Source organism: Pteronotus mesoamericanus, unplaced genomic scaffold, assembly GCF_021234165.1.
Source record: "Pteronotus mesoamericanus isolate MK-2021 breed Mesoamerican mustached bat unplaced genomic scaffold, CSHL_Meso_final contig_1018, whole genome shotgun sequence".
In the NCBI taxonomy this organism is placed as follows: domain Eukaryota; kingdom Metazoa; phylum Chordata; class Mammalia; order Chiroptera; family Mormoopidae; genus Pteronotus; species Pteronotus mesoamericanus.
Genome location: NW_026555002.1, coordinates 552,806 through 578,615, shown reverse-complemented (window position 1 = coordinate 578,615; position 25,810 = coordinate 552,806). Strand labels below are relative to the sequence as shown.

General features: G+C 64.0%; 1 protein-coding gene across 1 annotated transcript in view; it reads right to left on the bottom strand.

Moving 5' to 3' along the window:
- PER2 (period circadian regulator 2) overlaps positions 1–18,080 on the bottom strand; it is a 33,820-nt gene extending 15,740 nt beyond the window's left edge. Inside the window, exons 1-8 of the mRNA XM_054570945.1 lie at positions 17,951–18,080; positions 9,182–9,422; positions 8,452–8,514; positions 6,873–7,027; positions 4,739–4,860; positions 3,651–3,852; positions 1,977–2,028; positions 990–1,132 (exon numbers count right to left, since the gene is read on the bottom strand). Coding sequence (XP_054426920.1) covers positions 990–1,132; positions 1,977–2,028; positions 3,651–3,852; positions 4,739–4,860; positions 6,873–7,027; positions 8,452–8,514; positions 9,182–9,405 — 961 coding nt within the window. The 5' untranslated portion in view covers positions 9,406–9,422; positions 17,951–18,080. The remainder of the gene's footprint in view (positions 1–989; positions 1,133–1,976; positions 2,029–3,650; positions 3,853–4,738; positions 4,861–6,872; positions 7,028–8,451; positions 8,515–9,181; positions 9,423–17,950) is intronic.
- Between the last annotated feature and the right edge of the window lie 7,730 nt (positions 18,081–25,810).

Here is a 25,810-nt window from a genome sequence, read left to right as displayed (position 1 = left end):
CACTCAATTCCAAACGCTTCCTTCATGAAGGAGACTCTGGTCGCTTGGGGGAGTGACCTGCGGAAACCCAAGTGACACTCTAACCCTTTAGGGAACACTTGGAAGGTGACGTTCCACGCGCAGGAACCTGTCGAATAGCTGAAAGACGCCACAGACCTAGAACGTTCCTACTGCTTGAAGACCGCCTTTGTACAAGAGGCACAGCCACCCGCTGAGAGAGGGTCACGGGCACAGCGAGCCGAAGGCCTGGGCCCTGGGGGCTGCTGTCCGGGGACTCTGGCCCCTGGCCGGGGCTGGGCCAGCAGGAGACCTGTCGTAAGCCTATTGCGAGGGCTCTGGGAGGGCGGGGTCAGTGCGGCAAAGTGCCTTGAAGAACCCAGATCTGGGTTTAGGGGGCAGAGGCGGCCTGAGGAGCCAGCAGGACCGGGGAAGGACACCCGGCGAGACCAGCCCACCTGCCGCGGTGGCTGGGTTGCTATGGGCAGAGATGGGGTGGGGGTGGGGGCACAAGGAGCAGGTACAGCAGGGGAAGGCTCGGGGCCAGGGCCGCCATCGGCGGGAGCCGGCAGACGGGTACGGGTGGGGCGGCCCAGCAGGGGCGGTTCGCGCCCTGAGTGGGGCTGGCGTCCCTGGTGTCAGTGGGCCTGGGGCTGGGGTCCGGGGGGGCACACGTGTGGGAGAGACTTGGGCGCCAGACCGCACTATGCGGACAGGAGGCGGCGGCCGGGGCGGTGCGGGGTGCGGAGGACGCCCACGGTCACAGTGACGGCCTGGGCCCGGGTGACGGCTGCCGGCGCGCAGACCCTGTGGCTGTGCAGGGGAGGGGGGGCGCGGGGCAGGGCCCCAGGAGGGGGGTGGCACAAGTGCATGTGCTGAGCCTCCAGGGGCAGGAGACTCTGCACGGGGCAGGGGGAAGCCGGGCGGCAGCCCCACTCGCAGACCAGGGCCTGACCCGTGGGAGGGACAGAGGACTGGGGACCCGCCGTCACCTTCGTAGCCCGAGTGCACCCTCTCGGCCAGCAGCACGCAGCACAGCTGGCTCTCGGCGCCCTGCTGCTCCGGCACCTGGACCAGGTAAGGTGTCATGCGGAACGGGTGGTAGCGGACCTCGGTCTCGTGGCTCTTCCCGACGCTGGAGGGGAGGACGCCGTTAGAGGCTGGCGTGAGGGCCGGAGGGACGGTCCCTTACGCGGGCCCCCTCCTCCGCAGCTGGCTGTCACCTCTCAGCAACCCCTTCCCGGTGGAGCAGACGCCCATGGACGGAGCCGGAAGGCTGCCCTCGGCCCGGGTCCGTACCCCCTCCCCACCCCCACCCCCGGCTCCTCTGTCCCTCCCTCAGGGTTCTGGTGACATTCAAAGCCAAGTGGCAGGGGCGCCAGCCCAGCAGTGAGCAGTGAGCAGGCTTTGCAGCGTCTCTGGGGCCGCTTGCATTTCAATGGGGGAAGGGGCGCTGCTCTAACGGAGGCGGAGGCGGGGCCACCATGCTTCGCCTTTGGAGGCCCCGCTGTCTGGGAGGGGCCCCGACACGGCAGTGGGCGCTCAGTGGGGGGCCTGGATTCAGGCCAAAAGCCCGCTGAGAAGCCCTTGCGCTGTCCCTGGGAAAATGCTCTTTTTCAAAAAAGGCCCACGCAGACCCACGCCTGCACACACTCTCGGGGTCCTCGGGGACCCCGGGGCCGACGTCTCCCTGGGCGAGGCCCTCTGGCCAGTGTCCCGGCTCCATGAGGAGCTCCGTGAAGATAGGACCAGATCCCTCTGGTGTCGGCCACGCTGCCTTAGCCCGTGGCCCTGCCTGCACTGCCGCCCAGCTCCCAGCGACGCGTGCTGCGCGGCCCGGTCCCAGAGGCAGGCTCGCAGCCCCGCCTGCCTCCAGCGAGGCAGGGACATGGGGGGGGCCGCCTGGGCCGCCTCCACGTCCCACCAGGGGGTCAGGATGAAATGGCTGTGCTGCTTCCAGCTTAGGAAGCCAGGCCTACCTGACGCGGCAGAAGAAAGATTTCTCCTCCATGCATTCTTGAGTGAAGGAATCTGGAAGAGAGATCCCCAAGTCACCACCCGATGACCCCTCTAAGCGCGGACGGCGCCCTGTGGTCTCCTGGACCCAAGCCGGCCGCAGACTCAGCGCTGAGGGGCGACGCCAGTGCAGGGGGCGGGGCCGGCCTGGGGAGCGTCTACCCCAGCGCTGGCTAAAACGAAGGCTCACTTCACGAGCGTGGTGCGCACTGCAGCTGGCAGCAGGTGTCCCACGCTTTGGGAACAGCACAAACTCTGCTACAGACACACCAACGGAAAATGTAACTCTGCCAGACACACTGGCCGATGGGCAGGGCTTTTGCATGTAAGGCCATAAACACCGCGACCGAACTGCTTGGGGGACCTTCAATTCTGACAGACACGGCTCCCAGCATCTCAAGCCGCATCAGTCCCCCTGGTAACTTCTGTGGGAACGCGCCCAGTCGGAGCAGGGGGTCAGTGGCAGGGCCCCGGCACAGACGGGGCCAGCATTTCCGTAACAAAGGGCGTCCGGACGCCCGCCTCTCAGCCAAGCCCCCTCTGCTGCACCAAAACGAGGGAACGCAGCCCACAGCGGCCGGCTGGGAACGGCCTTTGAGGAGCCAACGGATCCTTCTTTTTTATTCAGGCAAAAACCTGCCACGCCCCTCAGGGACTGGGCCAGCCTGCTCCCGCCGGGAGTCCCTCCCGCGCAGTGACCGGCCCCGCGTGCTCCGCCGTCTGACCGGCGGTCCTCGGGCAGCGTCCTAGGGGCTCGGGGGCGGCTCTACATCTGGAGCCAGAGCCAGTGTCCCCTGTCCGTGAGTCAAGCCCGGAGCCAGCTGTGCTTCTGGGCCCGGGTGCCTGCGGTCAGCAAGGGGCCGCTGTCCAGCTGCGGCGGAGGCAGGGCGGGGCCGGGGCCTGCGCGACGAGGCGGAGAGGGTGCGGGCGGGGCGGGCAGCCGTCTCGGGCTGTCGGTGACCGAACCCCAGCTTGGCCGAGGGCCCGTCCTCCTCTGTCTGCCGGGTGCCCCTCTGGGCCCTTGCAGCTCCTGCTCCTTGTGTGACCTCCGCTCTGCAGCCCGAGCCCCGCAGGTGCAGGCGGGCAGTGCTGCAGGACGGACACTTCACTGGGGGCCTCCTGCCGGCCCCCCGGTCCCTGCAGCTGGAGGGGCTGCCGGGAGGGTCCGGGCCGGGGGGCTGCTCTCCTGCGGTCCCGGCTGCCAGGACCCCCAGCCACGTTTCTGCCGAGTCTTGAGTCTCGTCTGGCCACTCAGTCCCGCCCGATTACTCTGGGCGGGACCCACACTGGTCCTGGGGATGCGTCCGAGGCCCCCAGACTCAGTCCCACTGGAGAGGACACGGCAGGCACGGCCACCGGCGGGAGCCCCCGCCGGCGCCCCAGGCCCACCCGGTCGGCCACGCTCCCGCTGCGCAGGGCCCCCTCATTTCCGGAGGCCCCGTGGCTCAGGAGCCTCTGTGGCGTGCTTCCCTCTCTGATTCTGTGAAAACGCTACTTCTCTCTGCAGGCCGACTCCAGACAAACACCTCTGGACCTCTCGCCTGGGACAGAGGGCGGCCATGCAGCGGCGCTGGCCTCCGGCAGGGGAGAGGTGGCCGGCGGACCCCGGCCCCCCCGGGCCACCCTGCGGCCCGCACCTGCCCCACTGCAGACGCTCCAGGGCGGAAGCTTGTACGGTGTGGTGGAGCTGTGGAACACGCTGACGTCGTGGGGCGCCAGGAACTCCACGAACTTGGCGTCACGGAAGGCGTCCCTCCGGCAGTGGAAGATGGAGGCCACCTGGTCGGAGATGTACAGGACCTTCCCGGTGACCAGGGACACGGCCGCAGCGAACATGTCCTGGAAGGGAGCACAGGTACGGGTGAGGGGGCCGACGGGAGGGGCACAGACTCCGGGCAGGTGACGGGTGGGCAGTGTGGAGGGTTGGGGGCCTCTGGGCCCGTCCCCAGCCCCGACCAGAATAATTCTACTTCCCTCCCCACAGTGGGGTCCAAACAGGGCGGTGTCTGAAGAACCACATCGGGTTCCACCGCCCCAAGGAACCCAGGGGAGCCGACTCCCGGGGCCGCCCACTCGGGACCCTTGGGCATGGGCCCCGGTGCCTGGGCTCGGCTGACTGGAGGGGAAGGGCCTCGCACCCCTCTTCCTCTGTCCCCTGGGCTGGCATGTCCCTCCCCTGGGCTGCTGGGGGCTCCGTGCCCCTTGAGCTGAGGGCTGTGGGGGCGGGGTGCTGGAGGGAGGCGGTGGGACGGTGCCGGGGCCCGGTCGCCTGCCCTGCTCTCTGCTCCCTGAGACCTGGGGGTGCAGGGCACAGCTGACCCGCGTCCCCTCCACAGACCTCCACAGGCCCCTCCTTTATGAGCCACTCGACAACACGTGAGCTTCGCAGTCTCACGAAGCCGAGTTCCAATCTCAGGGCACCACCCACGAAGCCCTAAACGGTGACCAAAGGCCCCTGGGGCATCCTCAGCCTGCAGGGGCAAGGTGCTCCGTCCAGGCAAGCTTGTCCTCCCCTGCGGGAGGCACGGGGTGGAGTGGCCAGGAGGGGGCAGTGTCTCAGAGGCGTCTGAGACAGGACTCTACTCTGAACCACGGACTTTACATTCTTTTCTTTAAGGTCTGAACTCGCTTCCCGAGACGCCACCCTCTGCTGCCGTCGAACCGCCTGCCAGGCGTGCAGCGGGCGGGGGTTTGGCTGAAGGCAAATGCCCCGCGGTGCACTCACCGCGTTCTTCATGATGAACTCGGAGGTGACACTCTGGATCTCCTCGAGGGTATAGGAGGGCACGTCCGCGCCGCACGAGTGCTTCTCGCTGGCCATGAGCAGCTGGTAGTACTCCTCGTTGGCTGCGGGAGAGACCACGCACAGTTCCTGACTCCCGCCGCTGCCTGGTGGCAGGCGGGCTGGGAGCCCTGCGTCCCGCACACCGAGGGCGCAGGGCACGGAGAATGGCACGGGCAGAACACGCAGGAACCGGGGCTCTGCCCTGGGAGTCGGAAAGCCTCCAGGGACAGAGTTCTCACACGGTAAGCACACAGCATCTTAAACCACGTGGCCACCGAGTTCCACCCAGCGCTCACTGTCCCCCACAAGGTCGTCGGCCCTGGAACTAGGTCTCCAGTTCCCTGCAGAGCGGCTGCGGCAGCCCCCTGCTCTGCCTCCCGGGCGGCCTTGGCCGGACACCCATGCAGACAGAGCGACTGCTCAGGACACCGGCCCGAGGAACGACCCGTGGAACAGCATGTTCAGGACAGACCCTAAAGACAAGGGTCACTCTTTCTGAACGCCCGGCATGGCGCTGGGGACACGGCCACAGCCACAGGGCTGAAGACGGCCCCCCAGGAGGCCATGTGAACCGGCACACGACCGCCTGCCACGCCTCACACCCCATCCCAGCCAGACCTCACAGACGAGCCCCCTCCACGAAAGCCGTCCAGGCGTTAGACAATGCGAACACTTTGAAGTGTGGCTTTGTCGCCTCATTATTAGTGACAGACTTTGCCCTGGCTGCAGGGACAGTAGCTGACGCTAACAGAGTAAAGCCACTGTGCCACTTTCACCTCAGCTACTCTCACACACGTTTCTGATGTGCGCTGTCCCCAGGACCCGGGCACACGCCTGAAGCATATACATGAGGGTAAAGGGGGTAGCGTCAGGCGGGCTCCCGCGTCTGCCCACCAAGGTGCTGACGTTCCTTTGGACTCAGCTGGCTCGTCACAGAGGGTCATGGAGCTCAGAAGTCCCTCCATGTGCAGGGGCTGGCGGTTTCCATTGCAGGGAGCAGGGTCCCCGCAGCGCCCGCGGCTGGGAGACCAGGGCCTCACACGTGTGCACTGCCCCTGTCTTCGGCTGGCTCTCTGTGGCACGAGGACAGCTCCAGAACCTCCCGGGTCCCCGCCCCAGGCTCAGCAGCAGGCCTCTGGACCGCCTTCTACGGCTGGACCATCCTAAGACAGCCCTGAGCGTGGGGTCCCAGCCTGGGGCCAGGGGCGCCGTGGGGACCTGAGGCCCAGGACGGGCAGCTGTCCAGGGGCAGCACCCGGTGAAGGGGGATGCTTAGGGGCTCAGCTGACAGACATGTGAAGTGTTTGATCTCGGCAGGCACAGGTTCGGGCACTGGCAGCATTTGCTCCTGGGCCCTGTGGAGGAGGCTTCTGCAACGCGTCCTCGGTGCACTGACGGGCACTCAAAGCTAATGATAAAACCCAGACATGCCTACAGGTGGGGGGAGGGTGGGCGGCAGAGGCCTGCTACTGCGCGTGCACCTGTGGCGGAAGCAGGCGTGGGCCCGCCTGCCTCCTGGCCCCAGGACTGCCACCACGGCAGCTCCCACGGTCCCAGGTGGGCAAGGGACGGGCAGCCCGAGGCCCCGCACGGGGCAGCGCTGAGGCGCGGTCCTTCCCAGACGAGTTGTGCCCGCCCTCACCCGGGAACCCCTCGTGCTATCTTTCCACGGCGGGCGAGTCCTCAGCCATCTGCTGGGGGTGTTCTGCTTTAGTTCCGTTCCGAGCTGCTCCTGTTGCCAGGCCGTCCGGGCCAGTAGCTTGGCCAGAGCCTGGGGGGACGCGGCAGCATTGTCCTTGCCTCACCATGACCCGACCCAGAGCACCAAAGCGCTACCTCGTAAACAGGCTTCTTCTATCAGCTGGCTTTCTACCTGCTTCGTTCTTTTCCTCTACAAATCTAGTCCAGCGGAAAACTTCCGGTGGGTAGAGGCTTCCAATCGGGACAGCTTCACCGGACTCCTGACTTCCTCCCTCCGTGTCAGGGAGAGCCAGCGCGGCCCAAGCCCTAACTTGGGGCGGTGGGGGGTGAGGCTGTGTCTTCAGGTTGGAACAGACACCCGAAGCAGACGTACCTTTCACCTGCTTCACACTCCTCAGGGCATATTTTAAAGTCGCCAGCGTGCTGGCTTTCCCCTTGGCCTTCTTGTCAGCGGGCAGGTGGACCTTCAGCTCCTTGAGCGTTTTGATCAGCTCTTTGTGCGTGTCGGCCTTGGCAGACTGCTCACTGCTGTGGGGGGAAAGAAAGGCCGTCAGACGTTCGCTTCCTGGCCCTTCTCTGAAGAAAGGCGCCTGGTCCAGTTTCTCAGCCAGGCCCAGGGCCCTCGGTCCTGGGTGCCAGGACAGTTCCTGGCAGTGCCCTGCAAGGCGGGCGGTGGCACCGCTGGCCTCAGCCAAATGACAATAATACGAGCGGAGCCGCTTGCACATGGAGTCGGAGCTGCCATGGCCACAGAACTGCCCTGCACTCCTGGCCGTCAAGCCTCTGGAGCGCCGAAACTGGCAGCCTGTGTCCCAAAGCACTGGTTACAAAGGCCGCAAAGAGCGACAGTGTAGCTCCCAGGCTGGACGCTGGAAACACTGTTTACAGTTCGCGTCACTGTGTTACCTTATCTGCTCAGGAGAGAAACGCCGCCTTCTGCTGATGTGACGCCCCTGCCCCTTCCCATAAACACCCCTGGCCCTTGCCTCCTAACCCAACACTGGCTAGCGCTTTGCCTGCATCGGGGCATCCTGAACAGCTGTTCTTTTGACTCTCAAATAAACGCCCACTGCCTCGTGCTCTGGCCTTTTATTTTCAGGTTAGCACCTACTGGGGGCCAGCAGCACCCTCACCAGTTGTGACAACCAAAAGTGTCCCTAGACATTGTCATGTCTCTTGCCGGAGAGGACTCGTCCCTGGTGGAGAACCACTGCTTTAACCCAAGCGTCAAGTCAAGACATCCTCCAGCTGGCTCTTCTGCCCCACGGCCGGGCCGCGCCCAGCGAGGCTTGCAGGTCAAGCCCCGCCTGGCTGAGCGGACGAGCGGCTGGACTGGGCCTTCCTTGTCTGTCTCAGCTGGAAAAGGACTACATGATGCTGAGCACAGGGGACAGCAGCGGCTTGCTGGGGCGTGGGCGTGAGCAGTGAGCCCAGGAAGGCCCCCAAGAGGGGACGGGATGCATAGAAGGGCCTTCGAACTTGCGGAGCAGAGCCCGGGGCAGGGCAGACGGCACCTGCAGAGGGGGGCGGACCCGTGCAGAGCAGGAGGCACCGAGAGAACGACATTCTCCAGGTGTCTGCTGATGGCCTGTGCCCAGGACCGAGAGCTGGCTCTTGTTCCAGGAGGGTGTGACAATGTCTGGATAGGGAACTAAGGATACATTTGTCACAGGTATCTCAACAGGGTAAGGAAGTTCCGGTGAACATGCCTCAGACATGGACAAGGTCTGCTGGGGCGGAACTGGGGGGTGGCAGACCCAGAGCAACATGGGGGCTCTGGGCAGCCCTCGGGGACCGCGGTGTCTGAAGGGGCCTGCTGGGTCCCCAACACAGACTAGCAGGTCCGAGCAGAAGCGTAAACAAGCCACATCACCCCCAGAACCCAAGCTCCAATGACAGGTCTCCAGGTTTCCCCAAAGACTCCCGGTCAGGCGCGTTCTAACGGGTCTCACCTGCAGCCGCTGGTGGATGGGTTGTGTTCCGACTTTGCCAGCATCAGGCTAAAGGCATCCGGACTACAAGGACACAAAAGATGGCAGAACTCAGAGACTGTTGCGTCTGCGTCTCCCCCCGCAACCAGCGTAACAGGCTGGATCACAGTGTAATAAGAAACACAAGGCTAAACCCTGGCTGGTGTGGCTCAGTGGATGGAGCACCAGCCTGCAAACCAAAAGGTTACTGATTCAATTCCCAGTCAGGGCACAGGCCTGGGTTGGGGCCAGGTCCCCAGTAGTGGGCGTGCGAGAGGCAACCACACATGGATGTTTCTCTCCCTCTCCTTCCCTGCCCTTCTCTCTAAAAATAAATAAATAAAATCTTAAAAAAAAAAAAAGAATAATTAAAAAAAAAGAAGCACAAAGTCAAGGTCAAACAGGACCAGAAGCCCTTCGGAGACCCAAGGCGAGAGGAGCAAGTCCCCGCTGGCGGGGCTGCCTGACACGCCGCCTCCGAGGACCTCGTCACACCCGCAACTGACGGCCGGGCGACCGGACCACCTGCACTGGCAGAGGCGGCGTGGTGGGGAAGGGCCGCCCCAGGTGCTCGTTAGTTATTCTAAGTTAACGAGGTTTTCAAAACACCTGGGGCAAAAGTCGATCCTCACGGCTGGCAGATGGCAAAGCCATCGGGCTGCAGCCGAAAGGAGGCCCGCGGGCTCGCGGGGCCGGCGCGGCACGGCCCTACCTGTCCTGGGCGTCGGGCGGCTCCACCAGCATCCGCAGCTCCTTGCTGCTGTCGTCGCAGTCGCTGCCCTGCGAGTCCCGCCCTGTGGAGCAGTTCTCGTGGGCGGCCTCGTTTCCGCTCGAGCCGCTGCTCATGTCCACGTCCTCCTGGGGCGGCGCCCCCGGGGCCGTGGGCTCCTTGGAGGGGCTGCTGGGGCCGGGGGCGAATCCCGCAAACCCGTTCATGTCGGCCCTGAAGGAAGCTGGCGAATGAATGAGTGAGGTGTCGTCAGCCAGACGGCGTGCTGCCCGGCGAGGGCCTCCCCCGTTTTGCCAAGAGAGCAGGCAGTCGCCAGCCACTCACGGGCACAGCGGGGTTTTCTCATTCGCTCTCGGTCACTGGGCTCCCGCCTGCCATCAACTAGGACGGCACTGAATCAGGCAGCCCCGGCCCCTGACCCCGAGTGGCCGATGGCCTCGTCAGGAGGTGACAAGAGCGTTGGTCGCCGCCCAGCACGAGGGAACTACGGGAAGTGTACACACTCCCACTGAATGGCTGGCAGGCTTGGGACCTTGCAGGTTGTCTGGGATCTCCCCAGAGCATAGGGGGAGCAGCCAGGTTCAGAAATTTGGTCATCACCCGTCACAGGAGGCCCTGAAGCCGGACTGCGGGCAGGGGAGGCTTTGGGGACGGGGGAGGCTGTGGAGAGCAGGCATCCCCCTGTGACGAGGCCAGTGTGGGCGGGAAGCACACGGTTCCAGGCGATGCCACGTCTAGCACTTGACTCAGGTGGGTTGGAGTGGGGTGCAGAGGGGGTGGGGTGCAGAGGCGAGGGAGGTCAGCGGGGAGTTTACACTTTATCCATCTAAAACGGGCAGCAACTAGGAGCCACTGGAGCATTGTAAGCACCAGACCGATGTAACTCAGTTGGCATTTGGACAGATACCTGGTGCTGTGCTGAACAGAAACTTGAACTTTGGTGCTTTCGGGGTGGGTGGGTGGAGGGGGTCGAAGTTTGAGCCAGATCAGCCAAAAGGCGCTCATGCTAATTCTGGAAGAGGGACACAGCGGTGGCAGGGGTCTGACTGAAGCCCAAGGTGCCGCAGGGAGAAAGGAGGACCCAGGAGGCACCGCCCTCGGTCCGGCAGGAAGCAGACACCTGCTCCCACCAGGGAGCGCTGGGGAGAGCCCCCGCCCGGCCGAGGAAGTGCGGTCAGGGTCAGGCAAGCCACAAACGCTGCGCGGCCTGGAGGGGCACCGGGCGCGGGGCGAGAGGAGCTGCTGGCACCCGGCCTCCTGTGGCGGGGCGTGGACCCACCTCTCTCCTCCTGAGCCCAGAGGTCAGGGAGTCCGAGGGCGAGGGGGCCGCCGACACAGCCTCCAAAGGCCGGCCTTGGGCTCCGAGCAGGCAGAACGTGTCCTGCAGCTTCCACGTGCGCGAGGAAACAGAGCGGACGCCGGCCGGGCACAGGTTCTACTGGCGCCACAGACGCGACGCCAAGGGCCCGACACAGTCCGTTCCGTTCCACAGCCAGCACCCCTCACACGGAGAGGATCCCCTTCTCTGTCCCACAGTACAGGTGAGGAAACAGGGAGGGGCTCTCCCGAGGCCACACAGCAGGTCACGGCCCTGGGTCTCGGCCCACCTGTCCCTGAAGACGGGACTCATGGAGAGACCAACCACGTCACTTTCTGGAGAACAGCCAGTCTGGTTAGACCTTGTCTCGTTCACAAACAGACAAACAGACAGGGGCCAACGCCAGACAGACACGCTCCTGGGCGGCCCTGGGGCCGGGGGCAACGGGAGGGCAAGGGCACCCGCCGGGGCCACAAGGGACAGCCAAGCAAAGGGGGGGTCAGGCGAGCGGGCAACGGAGGGCGCGCTAAAGCCACAGGCTGGGAAGGAAACGTCACACAAGAACGGAAGACAAGGGCGCTCGTGTTCGGGGCCAGTGCTGGAGACGATGCCTTCCCTGCCTGGGAGGCCAACGAGAACGCCTTGCTTTTTCCTTTTCTGAAAAAGACGCCACAACAGGGAAGTGGAGACCAGGCTGGAAGATGCGTGGGGGAAGCTGTCCGGCTGAGGGCAGGTCGGCCCCGCCCGTCACAGGCCCCCGGGAGCGCAGGCAGAACGGCGGGAAGGGGGCCCCGCGTCTGATCACAAAGGGTGTTCTCAGTGGAAAAGCAAATGCCCCTGCACCCACACAGCAAGAACAGTCAGGTCCTCTCCCAGGCCGGGAAGCCAGGCAGCGTGGGCAGCGGCCACGCCTCCAGGAGGCCGAGCCTGCCCGGAGCTCTGAGTGGGAAGGTCACTGTCAAAGGGCGGCGATGCAGATAAAACAGACACCAGACACCTGCTCACCAGGGTGTCCGCCGGCCACCTATCAGTTCCCTGAAGCACAGAGAAGCTAAGACGCCACGTCCCGGTGAAAGGCAGGGACAAAACATGCAGGTGCTATTGGTCTTTTTACACATTTCATGGACGTTCTAACCAGTTCAGTGGGAGGGTGAAAGTACTTCTCTGGGACAAGATAGAGAACAAGACTGAGAACGAGCCACTTCCACAAGAAGGACCTGCACCTACAACAGCCCTAGGGAATCAGCCCGCGGGCCGTCCGTGCGCTACCCAGGCCTCCGCCGTCAGCCTCAGCCTCCAAACTGGCCCTGCCACCGGGCGCTGGCCGCACCTCCCACAGGCACTGAGCGGTGCCTGCTCTCCCCAGCTGCCCCCCTTGCCCGCCATGGCCTGCCCCAACTCTAGCTGCTCCCCCCTGTGCCCGTGCACCCTCACAAGCAGCACAGCCTCCGCCCCCCGCACCCGTGCCCACCTGGGTCCTCTCCTCACCGCACCGACGCTGCCTGACCCGTCCACGCTCCCGGTTGGAGCTTTGAGTGGCTCCCTGCTGGACCCTGGGCTGTGGCAGACAGACCAGCCGGAGGGCGGCTCGGGGGCACACTCTGCACCCGTTAAAAAGACAGGGACGGCGCGCTGCTGGGGGGAAATGCTGGGCCGCACACAAGCCCGGCCGGAGCAGTGCGCACCGGCCCCACGTGGGGGCGGGCTACGTGCACACGGGCTCCCACGGAGTCTAGACACGGCCTGGCGGGGCCAGCTCACTCTTACCACGGGCAGCACTGAGGGCGGCACCACACAGGGCGCAAGGCCGAGCCCTCCTGCCCTCCAGGAGGTCTCGTGGGGGCGGGGGCGGGGGGAAGGGCTACCACTGGCGTGTGTGCAGGAGACAACACAGTGCTGAGGAGGAAGGAGCACAGCCGGCGGGGGCAGGGGCGGGAAGCCGCAGGTGTGAAGTGTTAGGGGGCAGTGTTAGAGGGCAGCCAGGCCCATGTGTAGGCGGCAGGGGGCATCTGACCTCTCACCTGAGCCCCTCTGTGAGGGGCGGACTCTGACCCCCTCGGCCTCACTCCCCCAGGCCTGCAGCCCCTTGCTCCCCGCCCCCCAGCCACTGCCGGGCACAGCCCCGCAGGGTCCTCTGGCTTCACACCGCAGGCTGCCTGGCGTCTCCGGCTCTGCCACCATGTGTGGCCTTGGACGAAGTGCCCCACCGTGGGGCGGGTCCTCATTTCGCCAGCTGCTGCCAAAGGACCTGCGAGGATGCTGGGCCTGAGGGCAATTACATCACACGTGACCTTTGCCCGAGGGGGAGGGCTGGTGGATCCGTCCTCCTCCATCCCTCCCCCCTGCCCCCCCGCCGCCCCACCGTCCCGAGACCGGGACCGGGACCTGGCCGGAGGCTCCATCCTCCTCTCCTCCCTTTTCTGGATGGTCCTACTGCTGAGGTCCCCGGGGGCCAGGAGACCTGCTGGGCGCCTGTGAAGCAGGGCCTTGCCACTAGGGTGCGCGCGCGTGCGTGTGTGCGTGTGCGTGTGTGTGTGTGTGTGTGTGTGTGTCTCTCTCTCTCTCTCTCTCTCCCCCCCCCCCCACCTTTTCCTCCTCGCTTCTCCTTCCCTCGCAGTCCCTGCCTGGGACGATGCCTCCCAGGGAAGTGTGACCCTCTGTCTGGCTTTGCTTTGAAAGCCCCTCAGCTAAGACTGACTGGACAGTGAGGGCCAGCTGGATGCTAGCGGAAGAACATTCGAGGCAGGATGGCCAGCACAAAGGTCCTGTGGCAGCGCGTTTGAAGAAGACGGCCCGGTACGGAGCAGAGCGGGCAAGGCGAGGGGAGGGTGACCTGAGGTCAGGGCCAGGGCCCTGGCTTCATTCTGTGGAGATGGGGAACGGCGGAGGCTGCTGGGCAAGACCCGGCCCGCACTTCGGCAGGGCTGCAGGGTGGGGCCAGGAGGAGGCAAGGCCTCTCAGGGGGCGGCCCTCCTCCATGGGGCGGCCCCCCAGCTTCCTGGACGCCTCCCATGTCACCCTGCAGCCCCCAGACACGCAGCCGGCCCTTCCTGCTGAGCGAAGTATGAAGGCTGAGTGGCTACGTGAGCAGCCCCTGATGGTGGGGGCCTCAGCGCCACCCCTGCTTCCCGACCGTGGGGGCTGGAGCACGTTCCTGAGCCTCCCATGCCTGCCTCCTCATCTGTCGGATGGGGCCACAGCAGCACCTGCCTCCCAGCAGCTGCCGGGGCAGGGGAGGCGGGGGTGTCAAAATGACAGGGCCATGCACGGTGTCTGGGACGCAATCAGTGTCACTGGAGGCCAGCGTTCAGCATCGCCGCCAACCACGGCAGGGAAGACACGGTAACAGATGTCATTTGTTTTAAAAGGAGGTGTTTCGTCGCCAGGAGAGCTGACCCCGGCTGGCCTGGAAAGGGCTCGGCGCAGCGGCTGCCCAGGCACACTGCCGCCCTCGGGCAGGGGGCAGGCACCCCGCGGCTGTCACTGTGCCCAGGAGCTTGGCTTAGCTCCTCGCGGGGCTCCCGGCTTTCACGCCCCAGCCCCTGGCAGCCTGTCTGCACAGGGCTCACGGAGTGGGAGTTACAAGGCTGCCTTAGGTAGAAGACCATCTTTTTGCACAGAGGGTCAGCAAGCATGGCAGAAATGTGAAACAGCTGTACCACACCAAGTTACCCCAGACTTCGTTATTCCAGAAAAGTGCCACTCAGCACCGGCAGCTCTCATGGATCGATTTCCTGCTGCCAAGTCGGCAAAACCAGAGTGCCCATCGAAGCAGACTTTGCCTCCTGCCTTCTGCAGGCGTTTACAGAGCATCTGCCCGTGCCAGCGCTGCTGGGCCCTGGGTGGCCTCGGGAACCCTGGGTCCCACTGCCCCCGCTGCCAGGAGCGGTGCTCAGGGGCCAGGGGGCCAGGGACCCAGGGAGAAAATGACAGCGGGCAGAAAGTGGCCACCAGGAGAGCCGGGCTGCCCCTCCGGCACAAGCCTGCACGCAGGCCCCTCGAGGCCCCTCTGCTACCCGTTCCCAGACGTCCACACACTGGCTCCACCCTGGGGAACAGACAGACCCGAGGGACGGCGCTCATCTCGGGCCCTGGACTCCAGTCACCCCTCCACACCTCCGGCAGCAAGGGTCGCACCTGCTGGACAGAGGGCTGCTTGCAAAGTGCCGTCGGCAGTTAGGTCATCGTCTGGGCCGGGCTGCCCAATCATGGGGGGGCGGGGAGATGGGCTGGAGGGAGGGGGCCAAGAGCTGAAACTCTGACGCTGGCTGATGGCTTCGTGGGGGTTCCTTACACTGTCCTCTCTACTATCACACACATTCAGAGTTTCCATAATAAATAGAAAAAAAGAACAGTAGCACAGCCTGGGCCCCATCCCATCTGCCGTGGCTGCCCCCAGGGCGGGTAGAGGCTGCCCTGGCTCAGGGGCCTTGTGCCCACGGAGGAGTCCATTTCCTTGTGGCACTCAGCCTGAGTTCCATCACTGAAGGTGATCAACTTTTTGAAACAGAAGTGTTAAGTACATGCAGAAAAGTCCCAGATCACAAGGTCACGGCTCGATGTATGTCCACAAATTGAGCGCCCGTGTTCCCAGCCCCCAGCCCCCGATGACCCTCTGAGCCACCACCAGCCCTGGTCCCCACCAGCTGGGCTTCTCACAGCCTGGCTGCCACCGCCCGCCCGGCACTTTACGTAACAGGATCTCCGAGCCGAGCGCGCGGCCGCAAGCCGGCGGTGTTTTACAACCGCAGATTTATAACCCGCTCGCTCCTTCCCGGTCGGAGCCAAGTCCCTGAGGCCAGCCTGCTGTAATCTGAAGAAAATGTTTGTCCTGCTCAACAAACACCGTGCTCTCCATGGCAACAGCTGGGCAACGGAGGAAAATGTGACTGCGGCGTCCAAATATGGAGGGGAGGCGGCTGGGGAGAGGCACCCGCCGCGCTCGGCTCCTCCAGCCCTCCAAGCCCTGCCTGGCGACTCCTGCGGCTCCTGCGGGGCAGCACTGATTTGAAACCATGATAATCGCCACTGCAGCCCTCGGGGAATGAGCTACCCTGGGGCCTGTGCACGCAGAGCTGTCCTTATTCCCCTCTGTCCCTGCAGGAAAGGCACTGGGGACCCTCCAGGCCTCCCAGGCTGGAGCCCACTCTGCCTTCAGAATGGCCAGTGGCCATGACCCCTGCCCTTGACCAGCGACTGCTCACCTGCTCACGTACTGCTTCCGATTTGCAGTAGACTTGGAAGTGCAGTAACAAACTTGTTACAGATGTGCCAGAAGGAGCACAAAGAGTTGACAGAGGCCCCTGTCAGGACATCAGGTCCCCCGCGGGGGGGGGGGGGTGCAGGTGGGCAGCACCCGCTAGGGAGGGGCACGGGGCTTCTGCACAGCTCTGGGATTATGTGCTTCCAGGGAGGTTTGCTGAAGACATAGTTTTCATCGTCACTCTCTTTTTTTGACTCAATGCGGAGAGGTCCTGCTAGCCACTCAGTGACACGGCAGCCTGCGGTTTGCTGAGGACCAGTGAAGTTACATCATAATTTAAAAACAGAGACCAGATTTCTCTGAAAGTTCAGTGTGTACCTGAGAAATCGTACAAATGAAAAGAAACTTTTCTATTTCCTTCTAGCCTCCCAGGGCACACTCCGTACAGAGCAACCTTATGTGGCCTGAAGGCAAGGAGGAGCATGTCAGAAATCCGTGTAGGTGCCTGGGAAGGACGTCACCCCTAGGGTGACAGGAACCCAAAAACCCAGTAACTGAAACAGACCTCAAAGATGGCTCCCCCGGAGCCCTCCTCACAGATAGGGGAACCGAGGCCCGGAGCGGGGCTGAGTCACCCACAGCGGCCGCTGGCCGCGCCAGGCCTTCCCCACCCCATCCAGCACCGGCCTCCACAGAGAGCCGGCGCCGCGTTAGCTCTGGACCAGTGAATCACACCAAGATGACGGTGACAGGTAACTGCGAACACCCACGGCTCCGTCCCTGTGTTGGCCGATCACGTAGCTTCCCACCCACAAAGGAGTCCCTTTCCCATCTTGCCCACGCACCTTGTAAAAAGTGATGAGCCTTGCGCTTAAAAACCCAGGGGCCAATGAAAGGCTCAGGTGGAGAGTCCCACCGCATCCTCGGTCAAACCCAGCCTGGGACCAGGAACCCTGGGGTGGGGGCAGGGGCCTCCGGTTTGCAGCCAGGGAAGAGGCAGTGGCCCTGCTGTGTCCAACGGGGCAGGTGACAGGTACTCACGGGGGCTTCTGCCATGACGCTGGGGTTCATAGCATTTGGGGGACCGAGGCCCCTGACCCCAAACTCCAGCCCACTCAGGAGTCAGCACCCAATTTCAGGCCTTCAGAGAACCTCCACCGCTCCCCCCAAACCAGATCAATGCCCTCAGGACGCAGGGAAGACCCTGCAGCACCCCGAGCTCGGGCCCGGCCCGGCCCGGCCACGATGTGTGCCCAGCAGGTGTCTGGGCCTCAGTGGCCTCATCCACCAATCCCAGGGGTTACCCTGGATGATTTCCGGGGTACCTTCTGACTCCGTTGTTCTTCGGGTATGAATCAGCTTCCCAAACTGGTCTATTTGCGTGGGTTACAGAAACCATGGCAACGGGGCTGTCATCCCTTACCGTGGCCTTCCGGAAGAGTTTAACAGGCTGCCACCTGCCCCTGCCTATGGCCAGGACTTGGCAGCCAAAGGGCACGCCCGGAGAATGGTGTGGTAGCTGTACTGCTGAGTGGGACCCCCCTTCCACCCAACCCGGGGAGAGAGGATGAAAACGGGAGTCCGGCATGGGCACAGGGGCGCATGAGTGGGGCCTTCCTGCCCCCAGCGCTGCTAGGCCGTCTTGTCCTCTGCTCACCCACTCCAGGGGTCCCACGGACCGTCCAGGCAGGGCTCTGAGACCAGCGGCCTCCCGTGACCCTTCCCCAGCGGGGTAAGTGGCTCCCTGGCCTCCGAGCAAGAAGCCAGTTCCCCACGGGGCTCCCCAGGTTCCCAGGGGCAGTCGCAGCGATCCTTGGCTGCCTTGACCTTTCCCTGCCCTCTCTCCACTGGACGAGGGAGGGGTCATGAGAGAAAGTCATCTGGAGAAGCACGGGCCGCTTTGGCGGCCACAGGCGCTCTGTGACCTGAGATGGCTTCCCTCAGCTCTCTGAACCTCAGTTTCCTGCTCTGCGAAACGGGATAACATACCCTGCCCCCTGCGCCCCCAGGCCGGTTTCAAGCCGACAGGGGTTCCAGTGGCCCAGGAATCTCCGAGATCGCGCCTCCGGGGGCTGGCGGCGCCGCAGCCCTCGCCCGGAGCTCGTCCGCCCGGACCCCTGACCCGCCCGGGGCCGCGCCTGCCGGCGGCGGTTACGTAACCAGCAAGCCGGCGGCGGCGGCACGACTGACCGCCCCAGCCCGGCGCCGATCCTGCTCGCCACGCACTCACCGTGCAGCCGCGACCTCGCCTGTCCGCTCGTCGGCCCGCGCGTCTGTCCGCTGACCCCGCGCCCGCTGTCGCAGCCGCCGAGAGCAGCGCGTCGTCCCCAGCGCAGCCCGCCGCCGCCGCCGCCGCCGCCGCTGTCGCTGACTCGCCGCTGTCACATAGTGGAAAACGTGACCGCGCGCGGCGCCCGCCCCCGACGCCCTCCATTGGCCGCGATACCGCTTCATTTGCATACCGGGAGGCCGGGCCTGCGAATGTCGTGCGTTCATTGGCTGCGGCGCCTGTCGCTCTCTTTACATAAGACGCACATGGAACTCCATGTTCCCCGCGTCGGTTCCTCAATGAAGACCAGGCGTGCTCGTGCCCCCCTCCTCGTCCTCCCAAGTGGTCCCTTCCACTTCCGGCCTCGGCGTCTTCCATTCAAGACAGCCCGCGTCGGCGCCCTCGGGGAGCGCGGAGTGGCGCGTACCACCGCAGGGCGGGGGACGGGGCCGGCTCCTACGCACCTCGGTCTTGCCGGCCCGGCAGACGCACCCCCGCTGAAGCCCAGGACCTGGGAGGCTGCCGCTTTCGGCGACAGGCCAGAGGCGCGTCCGCGGCGGCCAAGGCCGCAGGCAACTCCCCGAGGACATCTTTCATTCACGTTGCACATTCATTTACTCACTCTCATTCATTCGCCACTAGGCGCTGAGCGGCCCCGGGGACCGACACCCGGCGGCCCCGCCGGAGCTCCCGGGGCACGCCCACCCCGGCCGGCAAGGCTGACATTTGTCCCAAATCTCCCCGGACTGTCAGCTTCCGAGGGGCCTTTCTTATTTTTTAGACCGTGTGTCTCCGTTTTTGGTTCAGGAAATAGGATCACTTGTACTACGAGATGCGTAGGTAGGAAATGAATGATGTCCCTGCCCCGACCCACGTCATTAAGGAGAACGGACCTTCTCTTGGAAAGAGAACTTAATCAAATACTGAATTGGGCGTGGCGGTGGTAAAAGTAACCAGGCCTGGACTTATCCCCTGAGGCTCCCAGGAGCGTGAGTGAGAAAGGAAGACTTTCAGAAGGAAGGTGCAAGCCACAGAGACGCAGAGCCTGGTCCCTGGAGAACCAAATGGCTGAGGCCGTTTGTTCTTTCCGTAAATACTGTTTGGGGCATGTTAAGCCCCCAGCCTTCTGTGTAGCAGGAGTGTCCAACCCGCGGCCCGCGGGCTGCATGCGGTCCAGGATGGCAGTGAATGCAGCCCAACACAAAATCGTAAACTGACTTACAACTTTTCTTTTTTGTTCATGAGTTTTCATTAGTGTTTGTGTATGTAACGTGTGGCCCAAGACGGCAACTTTTCTCCTTCTTCTCTTTCTCCTTCTTCCAGTGTGACCCAGAGATGCTAAAAGGTTGGACACCCCTGCAAAGTGTCAGGACTGACCTGGTGGAGGGCTGAGACTGTGTGTGCGTAGGACGTGATGCTCATGCAGGCTCCGAGGCGGCTGGGCTGCAGCAGGCTCTGGAGAAGTGCAGGGTCTGGTGGGAGAGGAGAGGCTCTCAGGGCTCTGCAGGGCTGGGGGCACTCGCCGTCCCAGGGGTGAGGTCAGCAGCTTCTCCCTGCGCAGACCTCAGGCTCCTTCCCAGCCTCTCCTGGGGACCCGGGATCCGAGGGAAGGACGATCAAGATTCGGGAGCCTGCAGCCAAAGCCACATTCAGGAATTCTTACCACGTCCCTCCCTCTTCTTGAGAAGTGTGTGCAACTTGGTCAGGCGCAGAGGCAAACTAGGGCAAATGCCAAGTTCATCGGGGCAAGTCTTCCCGCATTGGCCGCGGGAGGCCTGCTGTGCGGCTCGCCCTCCACTGTGTGCCGGTCCCCTCCTCCTGCTTCTCAGGCACGGACGCCAGGACACACTCCCCGCCCTGTTCCCTCACACACGCTCTCACACCCCAAGCCCTGCCAGCCCCGGCTGCGGGGACACACCCACAGGTCCCTTTGTTTCTTCACGTACATTGACGTCAATGGTGAGCTCCATTGTTCTGGAAACAAGTGGAAACAGACAGCTCACCCAGACCCAGGGATTCTCCTGCTGCTCAACTCTCCCTGGCCTTGCTCCCTGTTCAGGCTGCAGCCCAAAGTCCCCTCCCCTCCCCAAACTTAGCCTTTTCTAGTTTGATAATAAAAAGAGTGAAACAGTTATTTTAGAAATTGAATGTCATGGGCTTCCAGAACTCTTCAGAATCTAATTTATGTTCAGTGTCTCACAGCTGGTTTCTTTGTTCTTGTTGTTGGAAACTTTCATTCATTGCACGCATATGTGTTGATACCTGGGTTTTTTTTGGGGGGGGGGTGCAAGCATGCATCTCGTCAGATCCTTTCTTTGCTGGTCAGCAGTTTGTGGCATAGGCGTGGTGAGGCAGGTGCAGAGGCAGCTCCCCCTCAGGTGGGGTGTGAGTCCCGGGAACACAGGACAGACCCGGGCAGAGGCCTGCACTCCGGCTCCAACAGAGGAGCCCTGAGGGGTGCAAACCCCCAGGGCCAGGCCCAGCCTACGCATGCCGCTCTCAGCCAACGAGGCAGTAAGTGAGGGTGAGTGTGTGTTGGGCATTCAGGTTGCAGGTGGGGCGAGTCCTTTCCTGGTCAGCCTACACTGACCTGCTAATGTGCTGGGATTAGCTGTCACCTCTTGCACAGAGGCCTTGGCCAGACAACTTGCTGTTGGCACCGGGGAGGCAGGCTGGAGGGAGGGAAGCCTGGGGGCGGGGTGGTGAACCGGTTCCCGGCTGCCTGTGGAATGCTGTCCTGGAAGCGGCAGGCCTCCGGTCTCAGCCTTCGCCGTGCCTTCCAGCCAGAGGCTGCGCTGACCCAGGCCCTGGTCGATTCCCGCCCCTGCCGGGCCCTGCCGGCAGGGCCCCTCCGCACCTGGGCCTCTGCACCCTGGCCGGGCCGCTCGCTGGCGCTCTCAGTTGCTCGCGCAGCTGTTTGCCGGGCGACTGCTGCATGGCACGCATTGTGCTGACCGCGGCCTCCTCTTCTCGTGGCCACATGGTTTGTGGGTCAGCCAGCAGGCGCACGAGCTGGTGGGGCAGAGGACAGGGCCTAGGAAGAGAATGACATCTGCAAACAGAGCGGGGCCAGCCTGTCCCCTGTGCGGGATGGAGGGGACACTGCCAATCTTTTTGGTCCTCCAGCCCCAGAGCCCCCTTCCTGAGTCCAGGCACGTTGGAGACGAGAATGCCTGACTGTGCCCCTCGTGCCTGGTGCTGGTGCACAGCTGCTGTACGCTGGGGACCGTGGCAGCTCCTGGCAGGGACACCCTTGGCGGGGGGCGGAGGGGGGCACGGGCCCACAGGCATGGGCAGCTGTGTCCTGGGGCTGCAGACACTGGTGAGACAAGGCCCACCTGTCCTCTGTGGTCGGGAAGGCTCTGAAGCAGGCAGTGCCCGGAGAGCTGGGGCGTCTGTCGTGAGGTGGTCCGTGGACCAGCGTGGAGAAGACATCTTTGCAGGGCAGGCCGCCAGCTGATGAGGGTTTTTTGTTTTTTAAATTAAGTATAGATACAGGGAAGGCTGTTCTTTGTTTTGAGGCGACACGTGGGTGTCACGTGTGGCCTTAGGTCTTCCCCAGGAGGCCGTGGGCGCCTGCACCAACCGTGAGCCGCTGCTGCGTCGCCCCGGCCCCTGCCCTGCCCCCACCCTGCCCTCGCCCTGGAGAAGCCGCTCTGCCCCGGCGCTGGGCGCGTCTCCGCACTGTGCGGCTTGGCCATCCCCACGCTATCCCTTTGCGAGAGGCATCCTGGAGTCGCAGCGCGATGGCTCAGGCTGGGGCCTTCGGTGCCGTGTGGAGCAGAGGTGGTGATCGTGGAGCCCCTCGCTCTGCTCCCCACCTGAGGGGGAAGTGCTCTAAGGCTCACCGTGAGGTGGATGTTGGCCTCCGCTGTTCGGTTCCCTATGGCTGCCCTTCGTGGACAGAGTCTTCTTTCTGGGACGGTTTGCCAAGAGCCTTTTGATAAAATCCTATGATGGTGCCGTGGGCTTTTTAATCCAATTATTATTTTAAAATATTTCCCCCAAATAAATCTAACCTATTTTTTTGCAGATCTGCAAATAAATGAAATCACACAGCTTTGTCTCTAGTATACAGCACTCGGTATAGACTTGTTTCCTTCATTATTGTATCCAAAAAATGAATTAAAAATTAGTGCTCAAGTCTCTGCCTTGTATATGTTGTCAGTTTCCTCTTTATTGCTATAGGAATCCAGTGGTTAAATGTGTACTTAACTGGTTTATTATCAGTTTTCCAAGTAACAGGCATGATTTTAACTGAAGCCAAAAAACTGTTTGCTATTGTGTCACTTGAGAAAGGATTAAGCTTCCTGGTATTGAGGCCATTAAATGAAAAATCAAGGACTTAACTGAGTTGAGAGCTGCACCCCTTGGTGAGGGATGCGGGTGGTGGGTAGGCACAGCTGGGGCCAGAGCCCTGCAGGCCTCAGGGCCGGACGCTGCGGGGCGGCTTCTCCGGCCTCGGGCGGCTTCGGCCACCCCTGCCCTCACTCTGCTGGCGGGCGAGGAAAGGCAGCTTGCCTGCAAGGCCCCCCCGCCCCCCGCCCCGGCCCCGTCTGAGGTGACACCGCTGTGTGAGGTGACTCTTCAGAGGTCAGAATGATCTCTCCTCCCTGGCACTGTCACCCAGCTCGGCTTTGGGGCCGTGCACCTGGACTGGGGAGGCCCCTCCAGGACCTGTTGTCCGGTCACCCTCTGCCTGGTGTGTGTCCCCGAAGCTGTCGCCTCGGCTTCGTTCTGCCTGCAGTGCTGAGGCTGGGGCTCGGGGGGCTCCCAGCTGGCACCCCTCCACCCTGGACGTCCTGGGCAGTGTCAGGGACTGGGAGCCAGCAAGCCCCCTGCCGGGGTGTCTGACTCTTCAAGAAGCCGGGGTTCAGGGCTGAGCGTGGACCTCAGGGCGCCCCTCGCCCCGGACGAGCGTGACATAGCACGTGCTTACTAGACACCGTGCCCAGCGCTTCCCGTGAGTTCTCTTATTGAGTCCTCACAGCTCCGCGTGGCCTAGGCCCAGGCCCCCTGGCCCCTTTGTTAAAGACACCCTCGGGGGCACAGGGCAGTGAGGAATCGCATGGGGCTTGGCCCCTGTCCCAGAGGAAAGGCAGCCTTTGTCTGCAGAGTGATCTTGTGGCCGCGCTCACCTCCCCGCCCCCGCGGGGCCTGGGAATAAGGTGACCAGAGTCCAAACTCCAATGCCTCTCTTCTGGAACATTCCCCTCCCTGCTGCCAAAGTCTCCCTCTGTGCTGTGCATGGCTGGCCGGAATCACAAAGGCTCCCCGGTGGGAGGTGGGGATGGCCGCCCTCGACACCCCACTCGCCCACGCGAGCGCCCCGGGCTCACAGCGCCTCTCCTGCGTCTGCCTGAGTCTCCGTGTCTGTTTTCCCTCCCGCAACCTCTGCCCTGGGCCTCCCCACGGTACCTGCCGTCCTGGTTCTTGCTCATGGGCTTCTCGGAGCCCAATGTGGACAAACGCCACTTGTCCCCAGACCAAAGCTTTTTGGGAGCCCAGACAAAGGGGTTGGCCTGGACCTCTGTCGGGTGGGAGGCGCCCCCTCTGGGGGTGGGGACAGGCTACCTGGCTGATCACAGAAGCAGGGGCCCAGGTAACTGCGGCGGCAGGAGCCTGGGGGCACGGCGCCCCAGCTGTGGGAGAGATGGGGGGCCGGGGGAAGAGCTGCTGTGTGCCCGGCTCCCCCGCCCCGCCCCCACGCTCCCTCAGCAGACGTTGTCCTGAGGAGGAGGAGGAGAAGGGGAAATCGAGCCCCTGCCCCCACGGTGCTAGGAAGCTGCTGCACCCCCATGTCGCCTGAGGAGGGGGGCGGACTACGTGAAGGTGGGCGTGCGGGCAGCAGGGGTGCTCGGAGGAGCGGTGAGCTGCCCGGGCTGTTGCCGCCATCGCCATCCCCGCCCCGGACGCTCAGAGAGCCTGAGCGCCGTCCGCACGCGGAGGGGCGACACCAGGCTGCTGAGCAAAGCTGAGGGCAGGCGCGGGCTGGCCCGGGGCCCTGACCGCGCGGCCACCAGTCCGGGCCGGCTGGCATTCCTGCTCCCGTCCCAGGGAGGCGCTCAAGGGAATTTGTCATAGCCACCCCCGGGGAGTTCCCCGAGACCTTGAGCGTGAACCAGGACACCCCACTGAGGCTCCGGGCACCCTGAGAGAGCTTGCGGGAATCCAGCGAGACCTGACCATGTCCCCAGGAGGCACTGACTCAGCGTCCGCGGGGCCCCCCAAGGCGGCGAGGCCCTTGGCTTTGCCCCTCCAGGCTGGAGGCCCTCCTGGGCGGCAACAGCCCCCCATCTCTGCCTGAGGCAGGAGAGGGGAGCAAAGACAGGGGAGCCCTGCCCCCCTCCCAAACTGAGTGGCTCTGGCTCGGGGACAAAGGGCACGGAAAACGAAAGCGGCGGCCTGCCGAGCCCTCCGCCGGGAGGCTGGGAGACCAAGCAGCATGACCAAAGGCCGGTGGCAACAGTAGGGCAGGGACAGTCGGAGGGGACCGGGAGGATGGCGCGTGGGGGAGGGTGGAGGAAGACTGGGAAAAGTGGGGGCCGGCAGAAGCCTAGGCCGGCAGCTCCTGGGAGGTCACGCCTGTCACCGTCACCTCTGTGGTCCACCCTGAAGGACCCAGGAGATGCAGTTGGAGAGCTGGCGCGCCAGGCCCTGGAAATAACGGGGGGACTCTGGAGGGAGCCCCTGTGGCTCAGGGCCCTCTCTCCGTGGCTGGTCCCCGGCGCCTGCCCCTTTGCCCTGCGTGGATCCTTGAGACCAGCAGAGTGAGGCCCCGTCCCCGCTGCTCCTTCCCAGGGCCACACGTGCCCAACGCAGAGGCACCCCAGACAGCCCCGGGCTTGCTGGACTTCAGAGCCCAGGTGCCTGTCATGGGCACAAACGCCATTGGGTTCTTCCGGTTCCTGCTCCGTGGGAGGCGGGAGGCAGGAGGCAGGACAGAGCCAGCCGACCAGTCCTCGCCCTTTGCCCGCTGGTGGGCAAAAGTCCAAGGCCCGGTTCCCAGGCAGCCCATCCAGAGAAGTCTCAGGACGCTGCTGAACGCCGGGGCTGTCTCACCGGGGGGCAGTGGCCGGCACAGGAAGGCCTCGTCTGGTGCGTTCTCCCCATTCCCACTGCCCCGGGGTTGCCCCTCCTGGAAGGGTGTCCGACCGCCTGCCGCCCTCAGACCCTTTGCCCGAGGCTCAGACACTGAGAGCGGATCTGGGGCGTGGCGCTCAGGAGCCGTCTCCCCGCCGCCTGCCCGGAGTCCCGGGGGCCCTGCTGCCCATGGGAAGCGGGGTTGTGACAAGTGGGACCCAGACGTGGCTTGTTTTTCTATGGCCTTTGAACTAAGAATGGTTTTTACATCTCGAAAGGGAAAGGGAAGGAAAAAAGGCCCATGAATATACTGGAGATCACATGGGGCCCACCAGGCCCAAGTTCTTTACTGCCTGGCCACCCCCGGTCAGGCAGTGCCATGCCTGTCGCTGAAGCTGTGGCCGGTGCTCAATCATGACGGGGTGCAGGCGGAGAGCGAGGCACTGGGGGATGAAGTGGGGCCCCATCCAGCGGAGGGGCAGTGGTCACAACATTAGTCCTGGAGGAGCGGTGGAGGCCTGGAAAAGAGCAAACGAGAGGCCGTCCGCAGACCCGCACGGCGAGCCGCGCCCCCCCATGCCCGCCCCCCAGCAGACGGGCGGCACGTCGGCCTGCGCCCCGACCTCAGGGCTGCAGAGGGGACCCGTGCCAAGGCCGAGTCTCGCAGGGAATGACCCTGGGCCGCGGATGCGGCAGCCGGGTAGGTGAGCTGAAGCTTTCCGAGGGCCAAGTTCTCGG